This window comes from Protopterus annectens, chromosome 1.part2, assembly GCF_019279795.1.
Source record: "Protopterus annectens isolate FY-2018-M chromosome 1.part2, PAN1.0, whole genome shotgun sequence".
In the NCBI taxonomy this organism is placed as follows: domain Eukaryota; kingdom Metazoa; phylum Chordata; order Ceratodontiformes; family Protopteridae; genus Protopterus; species Protopterus annectens.
Window position 1 is genome coordinate 1,201,760,734 of NC_056727.1, and position 19,177 is coordinate 1,201,779,910.

At 42.8% G+C, this 19,177-nt stretch overlaps 1 protein-coding gene across 1 annotated transcript in view; it reads left to right on the plus strand.

Moving 5' to 3' along the window:
* The window catches only part of LOC122792442 (exostosin-1a-like), an 866,275-nt gene that overhangs the window by 631,156 nt on the left and 215,942 nt on the right, over positions 1–19,177 (plus strand). Inside the window, exon 10 of the mRNA XM_044060230.1 lies at positions 18,372–18,532. Within this exon, the coding sequence (XP_043916165.1) occupies positions 18,372–18,532 (161 nt within the window). The remainder of the gene's footprint in view (positions 1–18,371; positions 18,533–19,177) is intronic.

A 19,177-nucleotide genomic window follows, 5' to 3' on the forward strand; every position in this document is an offset into this window, starting at 1 on the left:
AGTAATTTTTCCAAAATCCTTGCAACAAGAGTATATTAAGATCTTGCATCATGGCCACCCAGGAACTGATTCGACTGAAAGAAGGGCGAGAGGCCTAGTATTTTGGCCTTCTATGTCTAGAGATATTGGGAAAGTACTTTCATCTTGTTCAGTATATAATAGCACAAAGCCACATCAGCAGAAATAACCACTTCATTTAAGCCAGATTCCTGAACTACCTTGGTCGACAGTAGCCACAGATACCTTTGAGTAGAATGGTCAACATTACATGGTGTTAGTAGACTCTTATTCAAATTGGTTCGAGATTGACCTACTTCTCAACCTAACGTCCAGTACTGTCATTAATAAGCTGAAGCAACATTTTTCTGTCCATGGTAGTCCACGCAGTTATTTCTGACAATGATGCACAGTTTACAAGTCAACAGTTCAAGAAAATTGCAGAAGAGTGGGACTTTGTTCATATTACAAGCAGTCCTGAATACCTTGAGTCAAATGGCTTGGCTGAACATGCAGTTCAAAGTGCAAAACTGCTGTTCGAGAAATCCAGATGTGACAATACTTATGTTTTTCTCAACTTGTTATATCTCAGAAATATTCCTTATGGTAGACATCTTGGTTCACCTACCCAGAGATTTATGTCAAGACAAACCAGAACCACATTACCGATCAGGATTAAATTATTGGTTTCATGTGCTAAGAACAACAAAGCAGTGAAAGCCCAACTGCTGAAAAAGCATTTGTCCCAGAAGTCTTAATATGATAAAACCAACAAACTACTCAGTTCATTGAAAAAAGGGGGATAATGAGGATGCCGAGATCAAAAGGTTTTGATCACATCAGATTTATGAAAAGTTTGTGTCAAGAGCTGAGAATTGTACCTTGTGGAATAACAAGGAGTGGAATTCAGACGAAATCAGAAGCATTTGTTAATGGTGTCCAAACCAGTGTTACAGCATCTTGCCTGTGACAAAGACTCTAGTTCTCAGAGTGACTTGTCCAATGTTCCTGTTCCAGAGAACATTCAATCAGCAATCCCCATTCCTGAGAAAATCCCTGAAACTCCTCAGACAGAACATTCCCCAGTGACTGTCCCTGTTGCTAAACCCAGTCCTAACTATTATGCCAGAAGATCAGGTGACATCTTGAAACCTAGTTCAGATTAAAGGTAACCTGGGCATGACTGTTGTTTTAATTATTAGTGTTTATATAATTGCATGCCTATTGAAATGTCATTGTTTATATGAGACAGCTAGTAAAGAGGGAGGATGTAGACCAGTGTATGTGATATACCTTTAAGAAGCTTTCCAGTGAGTCAGCACATGCATATAAGTACTGAGCACATTCAAGCAAGAGTGCCATTTTGAGTGAACAGCCACAGTGAGAGCATGCAAGTATGTAGTCAGTCAGATAGTTCATTTAAGTTTAATGTTCCTGCCATCCATTCTGATGTATTTGAACACAATAAACTACTTAAACGGACACCCAAGCCTCAACGTCGTCTTAATGCACATAAGAAGAGTGACACATACCTGTCCCTCCAACATGTCTTATTTATGTTGCAGGCAAGATTTAGGTCTCTAGATCTGGTGTTTCTAATGCCATTTGTTTTGCAGATGTGCAACAGGGCCATAAGGGCTAAATAAGAGAATAATTTGAAGGCTAGGCATAGATCATCTCCAGCAGTCTGCAGAAGAGAAAGAATGAGTATAAGGCTTTGAGGCAGTCTGCATAGGACATGTTGCCTACACCATGTATTCTTTTTTGTGAGGAGCTACTGTGAACACACATGATTAGTCTAATGAGGGCCAAGTTCAATGGAACAATAACATCTTTGGACCTAGATGCCATACTTTTGCACTAATTTCTATGGATGGTTGTCTTTCCAAAAGACACTGCTATGCATTTTTAGGGACTGAGTTTTAGACTATGACTCTAGCACAAGTTATTGGTCTGTGTCAGGCCTTCTTGGAGGATGTTTGTGTCTCTGGGAGAGTCTGTGACTGCATCTAGTTTGCAGCCATCTGCGAGACTTGGTAAGCCAGAGGCCTTTGATGTTGGCCTTGACTTCAGCGAAGTAGATGCCAAAAAGGAGCAGCCCCAGCACCAAGCCCTAGAGGACTCTGGTTGTGACTGGCCTTTTTGCGGAGGTGGACTCAGCTATTCTGACTTCTTGTGCCCCATCTGTTAGCCATATGGCTATCCAGCTGGTGACATTGCGGTTTATACCTAATTTCATGAGGTTCTCTACAATGCCCGAGTGGGGTATTGTGCCATATGCTTTGACCAGTTGAGGTAGGCAATATGTACTACTTTGCCCTCATTCATTGATTTGGTGACCTTGTAAAAGAAGTCCACCAGATTAAGTAGGCATAATCTGCCCTTGACAAAACCAAACTGGGTTAGATCCAATGTCTGAAGGTTTCCTCTGTCATTATTTATGATATCAATGATTATTTTTTCCATGGTCTTACATATAAGGCCTAGTCAGGCTTATAAGTCATTAATTTCATGGGTCTATGGATGGCCCTCCCTTGTGCAGAGGAATAACAGTTGTGCTCCTCCATTTGCTTGTCATGAAACCTGTTTGGAGTCGTCTAGTGGCCCTGATGGATCATGTTTTGTGCTATTATGAAGGCATCCTGGAATATTGTCAGGTCCTATTGATGTAGTGTTTGTCCTGTACTAATTTCATGTAGGTACCACTTCCTCTATGCATCTGTACACTTGATTTTAAAAGGTGTTTATGAATGATTCTGTATAGATGGTAGTCCCTGGATTAGGAGGGGCTTGAAATTTTGCCAGGGTCTCCTAAAAGTACAAAGTTTGCCTGGGAATAATTAATATAGTGGAGTAGTCGAAGTCACTCGTGTATGGTGTTGGGATGAATGGAAAATGAATCAAGTTCATTTAAGTAAGTAGAATGTATCCTCTGGGTAATGGATGAAGACATATAGCTCACAAAGATATGGTAAGGAGGTTTGCTTATTGCCAGTTTTATCTGGAGGAGCTCAAGTGTGTCACACTGCTTGACCAGCCTTGAGGTGAGATTGTGTTTGATGTAAATTGAGACACCTCCACCTTCTGTCCCTTTCTGTGTAGTAGCTGTTCTAAATATGCTGAAAGCCTTATAACTCTGCATTGATGGGGTGCTATCTGTGACTTTAAATCATGTCTCAGTAGCTACATAGACATTTACATTCTCTAGGGTTAGGACAGCTAACAAAAAGAGTGGTGCTTTTTTTGTTTAGACTTAATATCACCTTTAGGTAATTCTAGGTTGGTTTACTTATGTTGGATGGTTTATCTGATTGGCAATATCTAAAAAAGGAGCAATGGAGTGAACAAGGGTTTAGAAAATAATCAAAAGCTTAGAGGGGACAGGTGCAGACCATCCTTGGTGAAGCATTGTGGTCTGTCAAACATATCCTCCCAGGCCCACAAATACAGTACCCATTTTGAATGGCACCAATACCTATTTAATTATTAAATCAATTATGTTTTTGTTTGTATTGTGGCATCATCCCTGGAGAAGGTAGAATGCCACTAAATGCTAGTCTCATACCACTCTGTAACATTCGGTCCATGAGTTCTATCATATGTCTCTCCATATAGTACAGTGAGGTACTTCTCAGGTCATTTACTCATGCATGGACTATGATGGAGTCATACTGGTACTTGTGGTTAATTGACCAAAATGCATGTGTAATCTGGTAGATCCTGGCCCCTGATAGGAAGTTGAGGATCATAATCCTCTCCTTGCTCAGCCTGCTGAGTGGGACATTGGTGTGCCTCACAATGGATTCTCCAATGGCCAAAATGTTGGATTGTATAGTGGTCTGCCTTATGAGATTAGCTGTAAAGGAAATATCAGTTGAGGCTGAGTCTGTTGTAAAGGGTGTTGCTTTGGTAATGTGGTTTTGAGGTTGAAGGAGGGTACTTACTGCATCTGGGAGGCATTTATAGTTTGGTTTGGGTAGATTACTTTTACAAACCTCATCTCTGACAACCTGTTTGGCATTTGTAGTGGCTGTATGGGAGAGCTGTCTCTCCAGAAACAGTGTATAAGTACATCTCTCACATACTGTATGTGATTGATTGAGAATTAGGTGGCTGTCAGAAAACAAGGCAATTTCTTCCTTGTCTCAGGATGCTCCTTTCTACCAAGACAGCTGTAGACAGTAGGAAACTGTAGATCCGTGGTTCTAGGTATAAGTAGAGTGGGTTACATGGGAGTAGTACCAGTGGATTCTATGCTCCCCTTTACATAACCATGCAAAGGGTTAACAGATTTGCTAGGGTGGTAGCTGGGTAAGAAGCGTAATCTTTGTCTACTCTCATTGGGCTACACTCTTTTCATGCAAACAGTGCACCCTCTGCTCCTTCTCTAATCAGGAAGAAAGCATGCATTCCAAGCTGGTTCCTAAGAAGCAAATTTCAGGCTTTCCAGTGACTCGTAAGCACAAGGCAGGTCAGCTTATAATGCCTTTCTGCTCCATCTCTTACTAAGAGCAAAATAGAAGGATTGATTCCTGAAAAGCAGTTTACAGGATCTTCAGTGATTGGGAATGTAGTCCCAGATGTTACAGATTTTAAAACTAAGATAGAAAGAAGGGATTATCAGTCTGAATACTGCAGTGTGCACTACTTGGGGGTGATATGGAACAGATGTTAACACGGGCTTTAAGAGTCTAAAGGGAGGTCATGATCTTTCAGCACCCAGTAAATGAGTAGATGCGATAAGATGGGGAGGAACTTCTAAATTTAAATTTACAGTAGGGGCAGGCAGCTTGAAATCCACCAAGATGTTCATCGTGTTACCTTGCTGCAGTCATCACACTTGGGTTATCCTGTCGTCAGGCAGTCCCGCAGTCGGCCGGATTTCCAAAGTCTTGGTCCGACGTTGGTTGCTGTCGCCTCATCCCTGACGTCAGTGCGCCAGGGGTATATATATTGCAACCAACGCCATTTTCTTCAGTCTTTCTTGCCGCGCGGTGCCCGAAGCAGAAGCAGTTCGCAAGTGCCGGTCGGCCGACTCCTGAGATTTTCGAATTCGAATTTCAGACCGAAGTCTTCTATAAAGCTAAGTACCCCATTGGGGAAACTTTTCTTGCCTCAGACTGATGTCAGAAAAAGTTAACAATTGTATTTCTTGTGGGAAGCAAATACCTCATAAGGATTTTCATTCTTATTGCATACCTTGCCTAGGCCCTGATCACGACATCGCTTCTTGTCGTTTTTGTGCTAGGTTTAATAAACGTACTATTAAAAGGCGATTTGATTTTGCACTACACTTTTTTGGTAGAAAATTTAATTACACCATGCCGTCGGAGCTACCGACTACCGGCGTGCACAAAAAGCGCAGGGACATGGACCGACAGCCCAGGTCTAAGCCCGATTCCGAGCCCTCGATTGATCCGGTCTCCGGTTATCAGTGAGGCTCTGACGCAGCCTCTGACTACCGCAGTTCTGGAACCCGAGACCGCTACAGATATTTTGACGGAATGTACTAGGCCGACATAGCCTTTTACTTGGCCCTTCCGACAATTTACTTTCCAAGGACGTCAGTGCTTCTGAAACGCCATTGGTTTCTGAAGGCGTTTTCAGACCGATGACTCTTACAGTCAAAACATTTTCCAAGTCAACGACTCCTAAATCAAAAAAGGCTTCACTTCAGTCTCCTGTTCAAGGCCCTATGCCTAAGAAACAGATGCTCAAGATGGCTGAAGATTTGATTTCTCTTATCAGGGGTTCTCAGCCTCCTGACAAAAGGCCTAGACAAGAGGAAGATTCTGCTTCCTCTGAACAACTGTCTATTTCTTCAGATTCCTCTGAGGACCAAGACTATTCCTTCTCTCCTTATGAAGATTCTGATGCTGAGGACTCTATTCCCACAGCTTCCCCTCCAGAAGACTACTCTTTTGGGGAAACTTTACACACTATGAGGGAACATTTTCACTGGGAAGGTCAGGATTACTCTGATTCCAAGAAAAGGCTCAGAGAGTTTCTTTTACTCCCCCAACACAGACCCCTAGCCATCCCTCCTGTTTTGGACATTGTGGATGATGTCTATTTAGATTCCAGTTTCAACCCTGACTCTCTACCTCCTGCCCCGGCCAAACCTGACAGATACTACAGAGTACCTGATTCCCACAAATTCCTTTACAAAAGCCTAGTAGCTGACCCAGAGACTATCTCCCAGGGTCCCAAGGGGGCTAAGGCTTCCATGGCTAAAAATCCAGTACCTTCTGAAAGGGATTCAAGAGCACTAGACAGATGGGGGATAAAGGTTTACACCTCAGCCACTTTAGCTATGAGAGCATTAAACTGTCAGTTTCATATGCTTAAGTATCAGCAATTTCTGATGTATCAGTTAAAACATAAGATAACCACCCTCCCTCAACAATCTGAATTGAAAGAAGTACAGGATTTGTTGCACGCCACCGAGCAGGTGGGCAAACATACCTTACAATGTGGGTTTGATTCTCTAGAGGCCTCCTGCAGAGCAGCTGTCACTGGATCAGTTATACGTAGGCATGCCTGGTTAAAGGAACAAAGTCTGCCTGATCATGTTAAAGCAAAACTACTGGATGCTCCCTTACAGTAGGATGTTCTTTTTGGTGTTAAAGCAGAAGAAGTTTTAAAGAAAATGGAAGATAAGGCAAAATCAATGCGGACAGTCAAAGATTTCCTACAAGTACAACCCCCTCGCTTCAGCAGAAACTGGGCAACAAAAAATTGGTCCTTTCCAGCCACTGACAGGCCTCAGAGGGGTAAATACAGGCGCCCAAGGGGCAGAGGACAACCACAAGCTCAGTATAAGCCTCGCCAATGGGGCACTCCAACACAGAAGGGAGGAGAAGACCGGTCTCAATCCACCAGAAGGCAAACTCAATGACTTGCACCTCAGCTGGCCAAACAAAGCTCTTTTGTCAGCCCCCCTGGGGGGAAAACTAGCACTATTTGCAGACAACTGGCACATGGTCACAAAGGACAAATGGGTCCTAGACATAATTTTACAAGGATACAGATTTCACTTCCACACCTTGCCAATAAAAAGAGGAATGCCAAACCTGCAACAAAATCAAAGGGCAGAGGCTCAAAAACAAATTACAGCTCTCATGGCCATGAGAGCCATTCAAAGGGTACCAACTCAAGACTCTTCCTAGTACCCAGAAAAGAAAATGCTTGGAGACCAATTCTGGACCTTTCAATTCTAAACACGTACTTACAAGTTCCCAAATTCAAGATGCTAACACTACAGCAGCTACTTCCCATGTTGGGCAAGGAAGCATGGCTGGTAATGTTGGACCTCAAGGAGGCATACCTGCATGTACCTATCAGACAAAGTTGCAGAAGATACCTCCGTTTCATTGCAGGTTCAACCCATTATCAGTTCTCTGCACTGCCCTTTGGCTTATCTACTGCGCCCAGAGTATTCACAAAATGCCTGGCACCAGTAATTGCATACTGCAGACAAGGAGGAATTCAAATATATCCATACCTGGACGACTGCCTCATCCAAGCAGAAAGAAAGGACATTCTCCTACAACATCTGGCATTTGTGAAGCATCTACTAAATTGTCTGGGGTACACAGTAAACGAAAAGAAGTCAAAACTAGTACCCTCACAAAAAATGACATTCCTGGGTGCCAGCTTGGACACAACGGCCCAGAAGGCTTATCTTACACCAGACAAGCAATTACAACTGACTCAATATTTCAAGACAATGGCAACAAAGACCCAATTAACTGCAAGAAAAATTCTGCAGGCTTTGGGCTTCATGGCATCTTGCATTCTGATAATACCATTTGCAAAAATGCATATGAGGAAATTACAGTGGTACCTAAAAAGCGTATGGTCTCAACACAGCCACAGCTTGGACACAGTGATATCTCTCATTCCCTGCCTTCAACAGGAATTTTATGGTGGGCACAGGCATATCACCTCAACAAGGGTCAGCCTTTCACCTTGCCCCCACCCAGGCAAACTATCACAACAGATGCTTCAGACTATGCCTGGGGGACACACATGGCAGGGCAATGCATTCAAGGCCTATGGACTGCAGATCAAAGAAATCTGCACATAAATCAAAAAGAGATGCTAGCTGTACAGAAAGCTCTGACAGCCTTCAAGGATCTACTACAGCCAGGACAACTTGCAATAAAGACGGACAACACCACAGTAATGTGATACATAAACAAACAAGGGGGCACACATTCCTACCCTCTTTGCAGGCAAGCAATAATCTTATGGAACACAGCTCTGGCCTTCCAAGTCCAGTTACAAGCTCAATTCCTGCCAGGACAGAAAAACACATTGGCAGACGACCTAAGCAGAAACATCAAAGATCCCCACGAGTTGAAGCTAGACCCACAAATATTTACAATGATAACTCAAAGATGGGATCTACCAAATATAGACCTGTTTGCCAGTCCTCAAAACTACCAGCTGACAAAATTTTGTACAAGGCCATTCCACCAACAAGCTTGGAAAGTGGACGCTCTCTCCTTCAGTTGGAAAAACCTGACACCATATGCCTTTCCTCCATTGCCTCTTCTCACAAAGGTACTTTTGAAGGTCAAAAAAGAGAAACCTTGAATGATTCTCATAGCCCCAGACTGGCCACGCCAGCACTGGTACCCGCTACTGAAGAATATGGCTCACAGCCCACCATGGATATTGCCTCAAATACCTCATTTGCTCACGCAGCAGAACAAGCAGATTCTACACAGCCAGATCAAAACCTTACACGTGGCTGCATGGCAAATCAATTAAGTATCCAACCTGCACCTCTTTCACAAGCAGTACTGGATGTTATTCTAGAAACCAGGAGGCCAAGCACCTGGAAGGCTTACTCGGACAAATGGAAAAGGTTTTCTGCTTGGAACCAAGCTAAAGACCAAGACACAACTCAGCCTCATATGCCTCACATTCTGCAGTATTTAGCTGAGATGTTGCATAAAGGACTTTCCTTCTCCTCAATTAAGATCCATGCATCAGCTATTTTAGCTCATTACGACACAAGTCCACCTTTATTTTCAAATCCTCTCCTAAGGCAGTTCCTCAGAGGGGCAAAAAACATTAGACCACCTAGAAGAGCTCCTACACCAACATGGGACCTCAACTTTGTTCTGGAAAAACTAACGCTGCCTCCCTTTGAACCAGCTTTTTCTGCAGACCTTCAGTTCCTATCTTGGAAGACTGCCCTGCTCCTGGCAATAACTTCTGCAAGGAGAGTCTCAGAATTACAGGCACTTATGGCAGTGGAACCTTTCCTCATTTTTCATCAAGACAGAGTTTCTCTACGAACTAATCCTTCCTTCACGCCTAAGGTGGTTTCCAGTGTAGCTTTAAATCAAACCATCCACCTACCCACTTTCTTCCCCAAACCGCAGAACAAAGGTGAGAGACTCCTGCACTCCTTGGACATTCACAGGCAGCTTTGTTACTACTTGGATAAAACTAAGGCTTTCAGAAAAACTGACCAGCTCTTTGTTTCCTATGCTACAGCTTCTCAAGGGAGGGCCATATCCAAGCAAACCATTTCTAAATGGATAGGCCATTGCATATGATTCTGCTATACCCATCATGGGAAGCCAGTTCCTCCTACCATTAGATCCCACTCTACCAGGGCAACAGCTACCTCTACAGCCTTTCTCAGGGGGGGTTCCTACCAAGGAAATTTTAGAAGCTGCAACTTGGAGTTCTGTACACACCTTCACCAAACACCATCACTTACCTCTTTATTCTAAGTGCAGGGCAGGCTTCACCACTGCAGTTCTGCAGGGCCTCATTGCCTCCACCCTACCTTAGCTTTGGGACTCTACCCAAGTGTGATGACTGCAGCAGGGTAACATGATGAACATAGTACAGTTTTGTACCTACCATAAATGTAGATGTTCGAGTGTTCACCCTGCTGCAGTCCAGGTTACCCTCCCTCCAACCCCTCTGATCTACTGGCTAAATCTTTGCTATGCCTTACTGATGTATTTGCTTGTATTTGAAGGGATTTTGTGTCTGTACAGTGTTCACACCTTTTGGTACTAATTTGGATCACCCTTTTGGGGGCACCTGACATCTGGGGCAAGAAAAACTGAAGAAAATGGCGTCGGTTGCAATATATATACCCCTGGCGCACTGACGTCAGGGATGAGGTGACAGTAACCGACGTCGGACCAAGACTTTGGAAATCCGGCTGACTGCGGGACCGCCTGACGACAGGATAACCCAAGTGTGATGACTGCAGCAGGGTGAACACTCGAACATCTACATTTATGGTAGGTACAAAACTGTACTTTACTTCCCCTGACTTCTTTTCTGATTTTAAAATTCTAGATGACAGCCAACTGCATCCCCAAGTCTTATTTGAAGACCAGGCCAAGCTTCATTTGTTATGTATTAAGTATCAGTCAAGGAAGCAAAATAACCAATGAAAAACAAGTGCAATCTGAAGCCCATATTTTAAATTTTTTTAGCCCATTACCATACAAATTGGTGATCAGAGATCTGGGTATTTGGGTTGATAGCTCCCTGTTCTTTGATCATCATATGGCTGTATTACTTAGGATATCCCTCTGCATTTCACAACTAATTGCCAACAGCATTTCTCCTAAAACCGAGGAAGTCTTTGTTTCCCCATATTGTGTCCAAGTCAGACCCATTATAGAATATAAGGTTGCTTTCTCCAGAATTGTAGTGATTCAAGCTTATTCATTTTTTTGATGTCATGATTTATCATATCAGTGATGTGCTCTATAGCTTTACAGAAAAGACTCTGGCAGCTGGTGCAGAGGGTCAAGGCTGTGAGTTGTAGTTCCTTCAGTACTTGGTTTGACTCCCTTAGCCCTCATTTTCCTAGTGTGGAAATGAACAAGTCACTTAAGTAGACATTGCTTCTGGGTCGCCCCATGAAAAGGGACTGTGTGTCCTGTGGGCCTACATGGTTAAATGGGTATTATTATTTGTTGTGTATCTTTTGGCATATACTGGAGTAGTCACATTAAAAAAAATCTGAAAACACCAATACTCCTAACAAATAGAATTATTAAAAATAAAATAAAAAAAAAACTGATTCCTAACAAAAAGGATTTCTGGTCTCAAAAATCCTAGCTACTAGGAGAGACTGGAGTCCTTGTCCTAGTACTCTGTGTTGCACAGGCTCTGGAGGGGAGACGTTTGCTTGGCTTTCTTAGGGATCTAGTTATTCTAGACTTCCTTTTCTTCAACAAATCAAATTGAGTAGCTAGTGCAAGAACCTTTATCAAGGAGTAAATAAAACTAGATGGATATTGGTGGTTCAACACCTAGCACCTCCCCTTGATCTTGAACAAACTTCCCCTGCATATCAAGCACTGTGATTTCTTATTATCCTTCAAACATTGCGTGGAGAGCTGAATCAGTGACATCTTCTTTGACATTCACATGGTACAGTAGTTAGGATATCCTTCTACATTTCACAGCTAATTGTCAAAGGCATCTTTTCTAAAATCAAGGAAGTTATTATTCCCCAATATTCTGTCCAGGTCAGACCTATTATGGAGCCTCCTGATAAAAAGTTTGGTTGACTTATGGGGCTACCCTCCTTGCAAATGTTGGCAGAGCCTGAAGGTGGGTCTTGGCATGCTGCTGATGGCCTTTGTTCAGACGTGCCTTGCATATTTTATGATCCTTTAACAGAAAGTACAGTTGTGTACACTTACCATAAATGTAGATGTTCGAGTGTATTCACTGTTGCAGTCATTACATTTGGGTTATCTGCTTGCAAGTAGCCCTCAGTCGGCCTGATTAACAAAGTCTTGGGTCCTGTGTCGGTTGCTGTCCCTTCTTCCATGATGACAGGTCATCAGGGGTATAAAACATGCAGCCGATGCCCTTACGTCAGTTTTTCTTGCCCCAGATGTCAGGTGCCCCCCTAATGGGAAGCAATTAAATATAAAAGTACAAAGATATACCTCCAACAAAAAAGCAAATACACAAAAAAGCCTTTTAAGCATAGTAAAGGAAAGTAGAGGTATAGCCAAAAGAAGTTAGGGGGCGGTGGGTAGGGAGGGTAATCAGGACTGCAACAGTGAATACACTCGAACATCTACATTTATGGTAAGTGTACACAACTGTACTATGTTCTTCGTGTTTCACTGTTGCAGTCATTACATTTGGGTAGATTCCCAAATCTATGGTTGGGAGGAGGAATTTAGATAGCATTAGGGCCAGCTATAAGGCCCGGCAAGACTGCAGTGGCAAAGCCAGCTCTGGATTTAGAGAAAATTGGCAAATGATAATGCTTGGTGAAAGTATGTACAGAACTCCAGGTAGCAGCTTCTAGGATGTCCCTTGTAGAGACGCCTCTGAGAAAGGTTGTAGAGGCAGATGCAGCCCTGGTGGAGTGAGGTCTGATCCCCTGGGGGATAGGTTTTCCATGGTGCTTATACCAGAAATGAATGCAATGGCTTATCCATTTAGAAATGGTTTGCTTTGAAATAGCCTTCCCCTCTGTCCCTGCAGCAAATGCCACCAGCAGTTGTTCAGATTTCCTTTGATGTTTAGTCGTGTTCAAGTATAATCTAAGTTGTCTGTGCACATCTAAGGAATGCAGTATCCATTCCCCTTTATTCTGTGGATTGGGAAAGAAGGTTGGCAAATGAATGGACTGATTAAGAGCCACACTGGATACCACCTTGGGCATGAAGGATGGATTGGTTCTGATGGACACCCTGTCCGCATGAAAGATGATGAAAGGCTCCACTGCCATAAGGGCCTGTAATTCAGATACCCTTCTAGCTGAAGTGATTGCTAAAAGGAAAGGTGTTTTCTTAGAAAGAAATTTTACGTCTGCAGTAGCAGCTGGCTCGAAAGCAGGTAGAGTGATTTTCTCCAAGACAAAGTTAAGGTCCCAGGCTGGGGTTGGAGCTATCCTGGGTGGTCTCAAATTTTTGGCCCCTCTGAGAAACTGCTTGAGCAGTGGATGAGAGAAGAGGGGAGGTTCTGTGTTATAATGAGCAAAAATGGCTGAGGCGTGGATTTTAATGGAGGAAAAAGATAGGCCCTTGTGAAGCATCTCAGTTAAGTATTGTAAAATCTGAGGTAAATTGGGCGCTGCTTTGCTCATCCCTTGAGATTGGTTCCAGGCACAGAATCTTTTCCATTTTTCAGCATAAGATTTTCTAGTACTAGGCCTCCTTGCCTCTAAAATGATATCCATCACAGGTTTGCTGAGGGATGGCAAATGGGAGATTAAGTAATTAGCCAGGCTGCAAGGTTCAGTGTTAGAAGCTGAGGGTGCAGAATCTGGTTCTTCTGCTGAGACAGCAGGGAAGGAGTCTGAGGCAGGTGCCATGGAGATAACCATGACACACTGCACAGAAGGGGGTACCAGTGTTGGCGTGGCCAGTCTGGAGCAATCAAAATCATCCTTGGTTTGTCCTGTTTGATTTTTAGTAGTACTTTAGAGAGCAGAGGCAGAAGGGGGAAGGTATAGACTGATAGGTTTTTCCAGCTGAAGGACAGAGCATCCACTTTCCAGGCTTGTTTGTGGGGAGTCCTTGTGCAACATTTCTTCAATTGGTAGTTTTGGGGAGAGGCAAACAGGTCTATATCTGGGCTTCCCTATTTACTTGTCAAAATGTTGAAAGTCCTTGGTTCCAGTTTCACTCATGTGGGTCCATGAGGTTTCTGGTTAGACCGTCTGCCAGTGTATTTAATTTTCCTGGCAGGAATTGAGCTTGTAGGTGCAATTGGCAGCTCAAGGCTGTGTTCCACAATGCCATGGCTAGTCTGCAGAGGGGATAAGAATGTGTACCCCCCTGCTTGTTTATGTAGCACATAACAGTGGTGTTGTCCGTCTTTACCATTAGTTGTCCTGGAAGAATGTTGTCCTTGAAGGCTGTCAGAGCGTTCTGTACAGCTAACATTTCTTTTTGATTGATATGCATGTGTATTTGACTTGGGTTCCATTTGCCCTGAATGCACTTCCCTGCCAGGTGAGCCCCCCATGCATAGTGTGATGCATCTGTTGTTAGGGTTTGGGTGGCAGGGTGTGGTGTGAAAGGTAGTCCCTTGTTTTGGTGGCAGGCCTCTTCCCACCAAAGGAACTCTAGGTGTAGGCAAGGTATTTTAGGAATCATTGATTCTAGGTCCTGAGAATGTTGACACCATAGGCTTTTTAGATACCACTGTAGTTTCCTCATATGTAGTCTTGCATATGAAATTAGAAGAAGGCAGGAGGCCATGAACCCCAGGGCCTGCAGCATTTGTCTTCCAGATAGCAGGGTTTTTGTGGCCACTTGTTTGAAGTAGGTTGTCAGATGAATTTGTTTCTCTGGTGTGAGGTAAGCCATCTGGGAAGTTGTATTCAAGTTTGCTCCCAGGAATATAATTTGTTGACAGAGTACCGGTTGCAATTTCTTTTTGTTTATGGTGTAACTCAAACAAGTTAGAACCCTTTGTACAAAGGCCAGATGATTCAAAAGTATGTCCTGGCTTTCTGCCTGAATTAGACAATCGTCCAGGTATGGGAATATTTGAATATTTCTTTGCCTGCAAAATGCAATAACTGGAGCTAGGTGCTTTGTGAATACCCTGGGCGCAGTAGATAAGCCAAAGAGCAGTGCAGAGGAACTGATAGTGTGTATAGCCTGCTTTGAAGTGTAGGTATCTTCTGCAAGATTCCCTGATTGGGATGTGCAGGTATGCTTCTTTTAAATCTAGTGTTGCCAACCAGGCATCTTTGCCTAGCATAGGAAGTAATTGGTGAAGAGTCAGCATCTTGAATTTTGGAATCTCCAGAAAGGTGTTTAGAGTAGACAGGTCCAGGATATGATGCCATGAATTGTCTTTTCTGGATACCAGGAAAAGTCTCGAGTAGAAACCTTGTCCCTTTTCCTCTTCTGGTACCAGTTGAATAGCTCCCATACTTAAGAGAGAAAGTACTTGTTTTTGAGCCTCTGCCCACTGATTTGGGGGTGGGTCCGGCCACCCGCTTGGTGTTGGCAACATGTGGAAGTGAAATCTGTATCTCTGAGACACTATATTTAAAACCAATTTGTTCTGGATAATGAATTCCCATTTCTTTGCATGAAGAGCAATCTTTCCCCCCAAAGGGGCAGTCAGTTGATAAGTGCTTGGAAATTTTAAAAGGAAGTCATTGAGACAGTTTACCATAGGGGGGAGTCTTATTATTCCCAGATTTGGAAGTGGAGGCCCCCCACTGCATAGTTCTGTGTGTCCCCTGGGACTAAAACCTGGGGTTTTTGCTGTATCTTTGTTTGGCTTGAGAAGACCTGGAAGGGGCTGGAATGGACCAATTCTTAGAGGGCCAGTGCCTACTAAATCTAGGAGGCTGAACTTGTAAAGAATCTTTAACAGTTTGCATAGATTTAGCTTTATCTTCCATCTTTTTAAGAACTTCCTCAGCCTTGTTGCCAAACAGGCGGTCCTGATTTAAAGGAGCATCCAACAATTTAGCTTTAACATGATCAGGCAAAGAGTGCTCCTTAAGCCAAGCATGCCTTCTGAGCACAGACCCAGTAACAGCAGCCCTGCAAGAGGCCTCTAATGAATCAAAACCACATTGCAAAGTATATTTTTGGACTTGTTCAGTAGAATGCATTAAATCCTGTAATTCTTTGTTTTCCACACAGTCAGGAATCCACATCATTTTCTGTTTAATCAGTCCAATAACATGTTGCTGATACTTTAACATATGAAAATGGCAGTTTAAAGCCTTAATGGCCAAGGTTGCAGAAGTGTAAACCTTCTTACCTCCTCTATCCAGCGCCCTGGAGTCTCTATCAGAAGGGGTAGGATTTTTAGCAGTAGAAGCCTTAATGACATTGGGCCCTTGTGAAATAGTCTCTGGATCTGCAATAGGATTTTTAAAAAGGAACTTGTGGGACTCAGGGACCCTGTAGTATCTGTCAGGTTTTCTGGGAGTAGGAGGCAGGGAATCAGAGGCCAAACTAGATTCTGAAAAAGCATCATCAACAATGTCTAGTACAGGAGGAATAGCTAAAGGCCTATGCTGAGGTAGGAGAAGGAAATACCGAAGCCTCTTTTTTGAATCAGAAAAATCCTGGCTTTCCCAATGGAAATGCTCCCTTAAAGTATGTAAGGTTTGCCCAAAAGAAAAATCCTCAGGAGGGGAAGCAGAGGGAATGGAGTCCTCTGCATCATAATCTTCATAGGTAGATAAGGGCAAATCCAGATCATCAGAAGAATCAGAAAAAACAGAATCCTGATCAGAAGATTCATAATCAACTTCAGTCCTAGGCCTCTTAGAAGGGGGGGTTGGCTACCCCTGATTAGAGTTATTAGATCTTCAGCCATTCTTATCATTTGTTTTTTTAGGCATAGAGGCCTGAGCGTCTGTATTTTAGGTATGGATCAAGAGTTAGGCCTAAATAAAGAAGGATGCATCGATTTAATATGCAAGTCCGTAGGCCTGAATACACCCTCAGAATCCGGTGCCTGCCCAGCGGCTCCAGACCCATCCAAGGTAGAGACATCCGCGGGTTCCATAGTTGAAGCATCTTGTGGCATACCGGACTCCAAATGGGTCTCAGTAGAGGCCTGCGAATCAGAAATAGTGGCTATCAGGGGCTGCGAAAGTGCCTCACTGAGTACCGGCGAACTGGCGACTGGCTTAGGAGAAGTGTCTTCGGCAGTTTTGGACCTCGGCGGCCTGTCTCTGTCTTTATCTTTGCGTTTTTTGGAATCCTGGTAGTCGGATGGCTAACTGATGACATTTCTGGATAATTAAACCAAGAACCGAAATATTTAGAGGCGAAAATATACCGACGACGGATAGTGCGCTGATTAAATAAAGCACAAAACTGACAGCAAGGTACGTCGTGGTCAGGGCCTAGGCAAGGAATACAGTATGAATTAAAATCTTTATGAGGTATTTGCTTTATTTGCACAAGTAATGCAATTATTAACTTTTACTGACATCAGTAAGGAGCAAGAAAAAGTTTCCCCAACGGGGTACTTAACTTTAGTTGAAGACTTTGGTTCTGAAACTTGAAAATTAAAATTTCAAGAGTCGGCCGACCAGCACTTGCGAGCTGCATCTGCTTTGGGCACCACACGGTAAGAAAGACTGATGTAATGGCATCAGCTGCATGTTTTATACCCCTGACAACCTGATGTCATAGAAGAAGGGACAGCAACTGACACAGGACCCAAGACTTGTTAATCAGGCCGACTGAGGGCTACCTGCAAGCAGATAACCCAAATGTAATGACTGCAGCAGTGAAACATGAAGAACATCTGGACTTCATTCCCTTTTTCACTGCTTCCTTGACATACCAACAGTTCCTCTAGTGATCTCAGTTATTTCTCCTTTCCATGTTTCTTTCTATTTTGCCCAATTGAGATTTGCTGTTCTACAGTTTTAGAATATCCAGTAGTACTTTGGAGATCATGAAGAGCTGTCCCAGCTCTAGCATTTGTGACCCAGGTTCAATTAGCATCCTGATTGCCAGTAGGTCAGCTTTTTTGGGGAGGAGTTTTGTATTATCTGCCAATCCTCTGATTCATGGGATGTGTGTGTATTAGGCAAACAGTACCCATCCATCCTCAACCCCTTTTCCCATTTTGCAGATGGGGTCGGGTGTTACTTCCGCAGTGCGAATCAGCTCGAGCCAAGGTTTACACCCCCATGTGGCTAACCCTGCTATGGTAGTTAATTCACACCACTCAGTCATGCATACACACTCACCTACGGCAAATTTAAAGTGTCCAATCCACCTAGTGCATGAAAGGCATATATGCATGTATTTTTCACACTGATATAACTGCCTATTGTGAGAAACTCTAAATATGGCAGAATAAAATCCTTCACTTTAACCATGAAGTTTGACAGCTCTGGGATCTCACCATCTTGCCATTTCCCCTGAAAGGATTGCAGATTAGTTCCAGAATTACCAGCAGGGTGAAAACAGTATTGAGAAATGTTTTAACCATTGCTCATTTCGTGCTTTAGTAGTTTTGGCTGCAGATTTGTGATAAAAAGATTTCCTATTAAGCTACAGTTAGTGTCATGGCTCTGTATACATTTCATCTCAGTACTACAGTGCAACACTAATTTGTCTTTAACATAACATATTTTTTAAAATAAGACAGCCTGGGAATAACCACAGACATGTCTTCACTAGTCATCAGTGTAACTGGGAAGCTGCTGTGTATGTGTAGACAGGTGCATAGTATTTTTAGGACATTTCATGCATTTCTGCATTGTGCAGTGTACATTCTGTGTGTTTTTAAACTCTGACTTGGTAAAAAACAGTGCAGTGATTAATAAATATCATTAAAGTAATTGCATCATGGAATGACATGATAACAAGATTTACAATATTTTATCCTCGTTGCTTTTTTAGGTTGACTTTGCCTTCACTGTGTGGCGGAGTTTCCCAGACAGGATTACTGGTTACCTCTCCAGAAGTCATTTTTGGGATAGTACAAAGGGGCACTGGGTGTACACCTCTAAATTAACCAATGAATACTCCATGATTCTCACGGCAGCAGCATTTTACCACAGGTACTGTCTTCTTTCAAGAAGTGGTGACCAAAAGATAAATTGAGTTTATTTATTTTACTCAAGTCTTAAAGGGCTAGTGCTTAAAATGTGTAACAATTTATGATTTATTTTTGAAAAAGGGCAGTACTAATGATGGAAATCTTAAAAGGGTAATGCTTGTATGTTTAATATATTGTGACATTATGGTTACAAAGTTTATAAGAATACTTACTTTACTTGTAAGATACTTTGTAAAGTTGCTAATTATTGAATTTAATTTTTTAGTCTACATTTTCACAATTTTTGTGACTTTTTTTTTTTACATCTATGTTGCCACTATTTTTGATTCAGACTATAGGCATATCTGACTCCACTGTAGCCGAGAGTGTCAGCAATTGTCTGTACCATCAAATGATGCAACCTTATGGCCAAGTCTCATCCTTATCTTCAGATGTAACTGTCTTCAATGCCTGGTCTGTCTTTGGCTTATGACCAATGATCTACAGCTAGGTAATGTTGCACATCTCCAAGTTAGGTAGTCATGACTATAACTGTAGAAGTCAGGCCTCTGGGTCTACTTCACGTTGTAGTAAGCTGACAATATTGAAAGTGAAGAACATCATTCAAGTAAAAGGAAATCTCCGTAAGGGGAGATTTCCATTTACC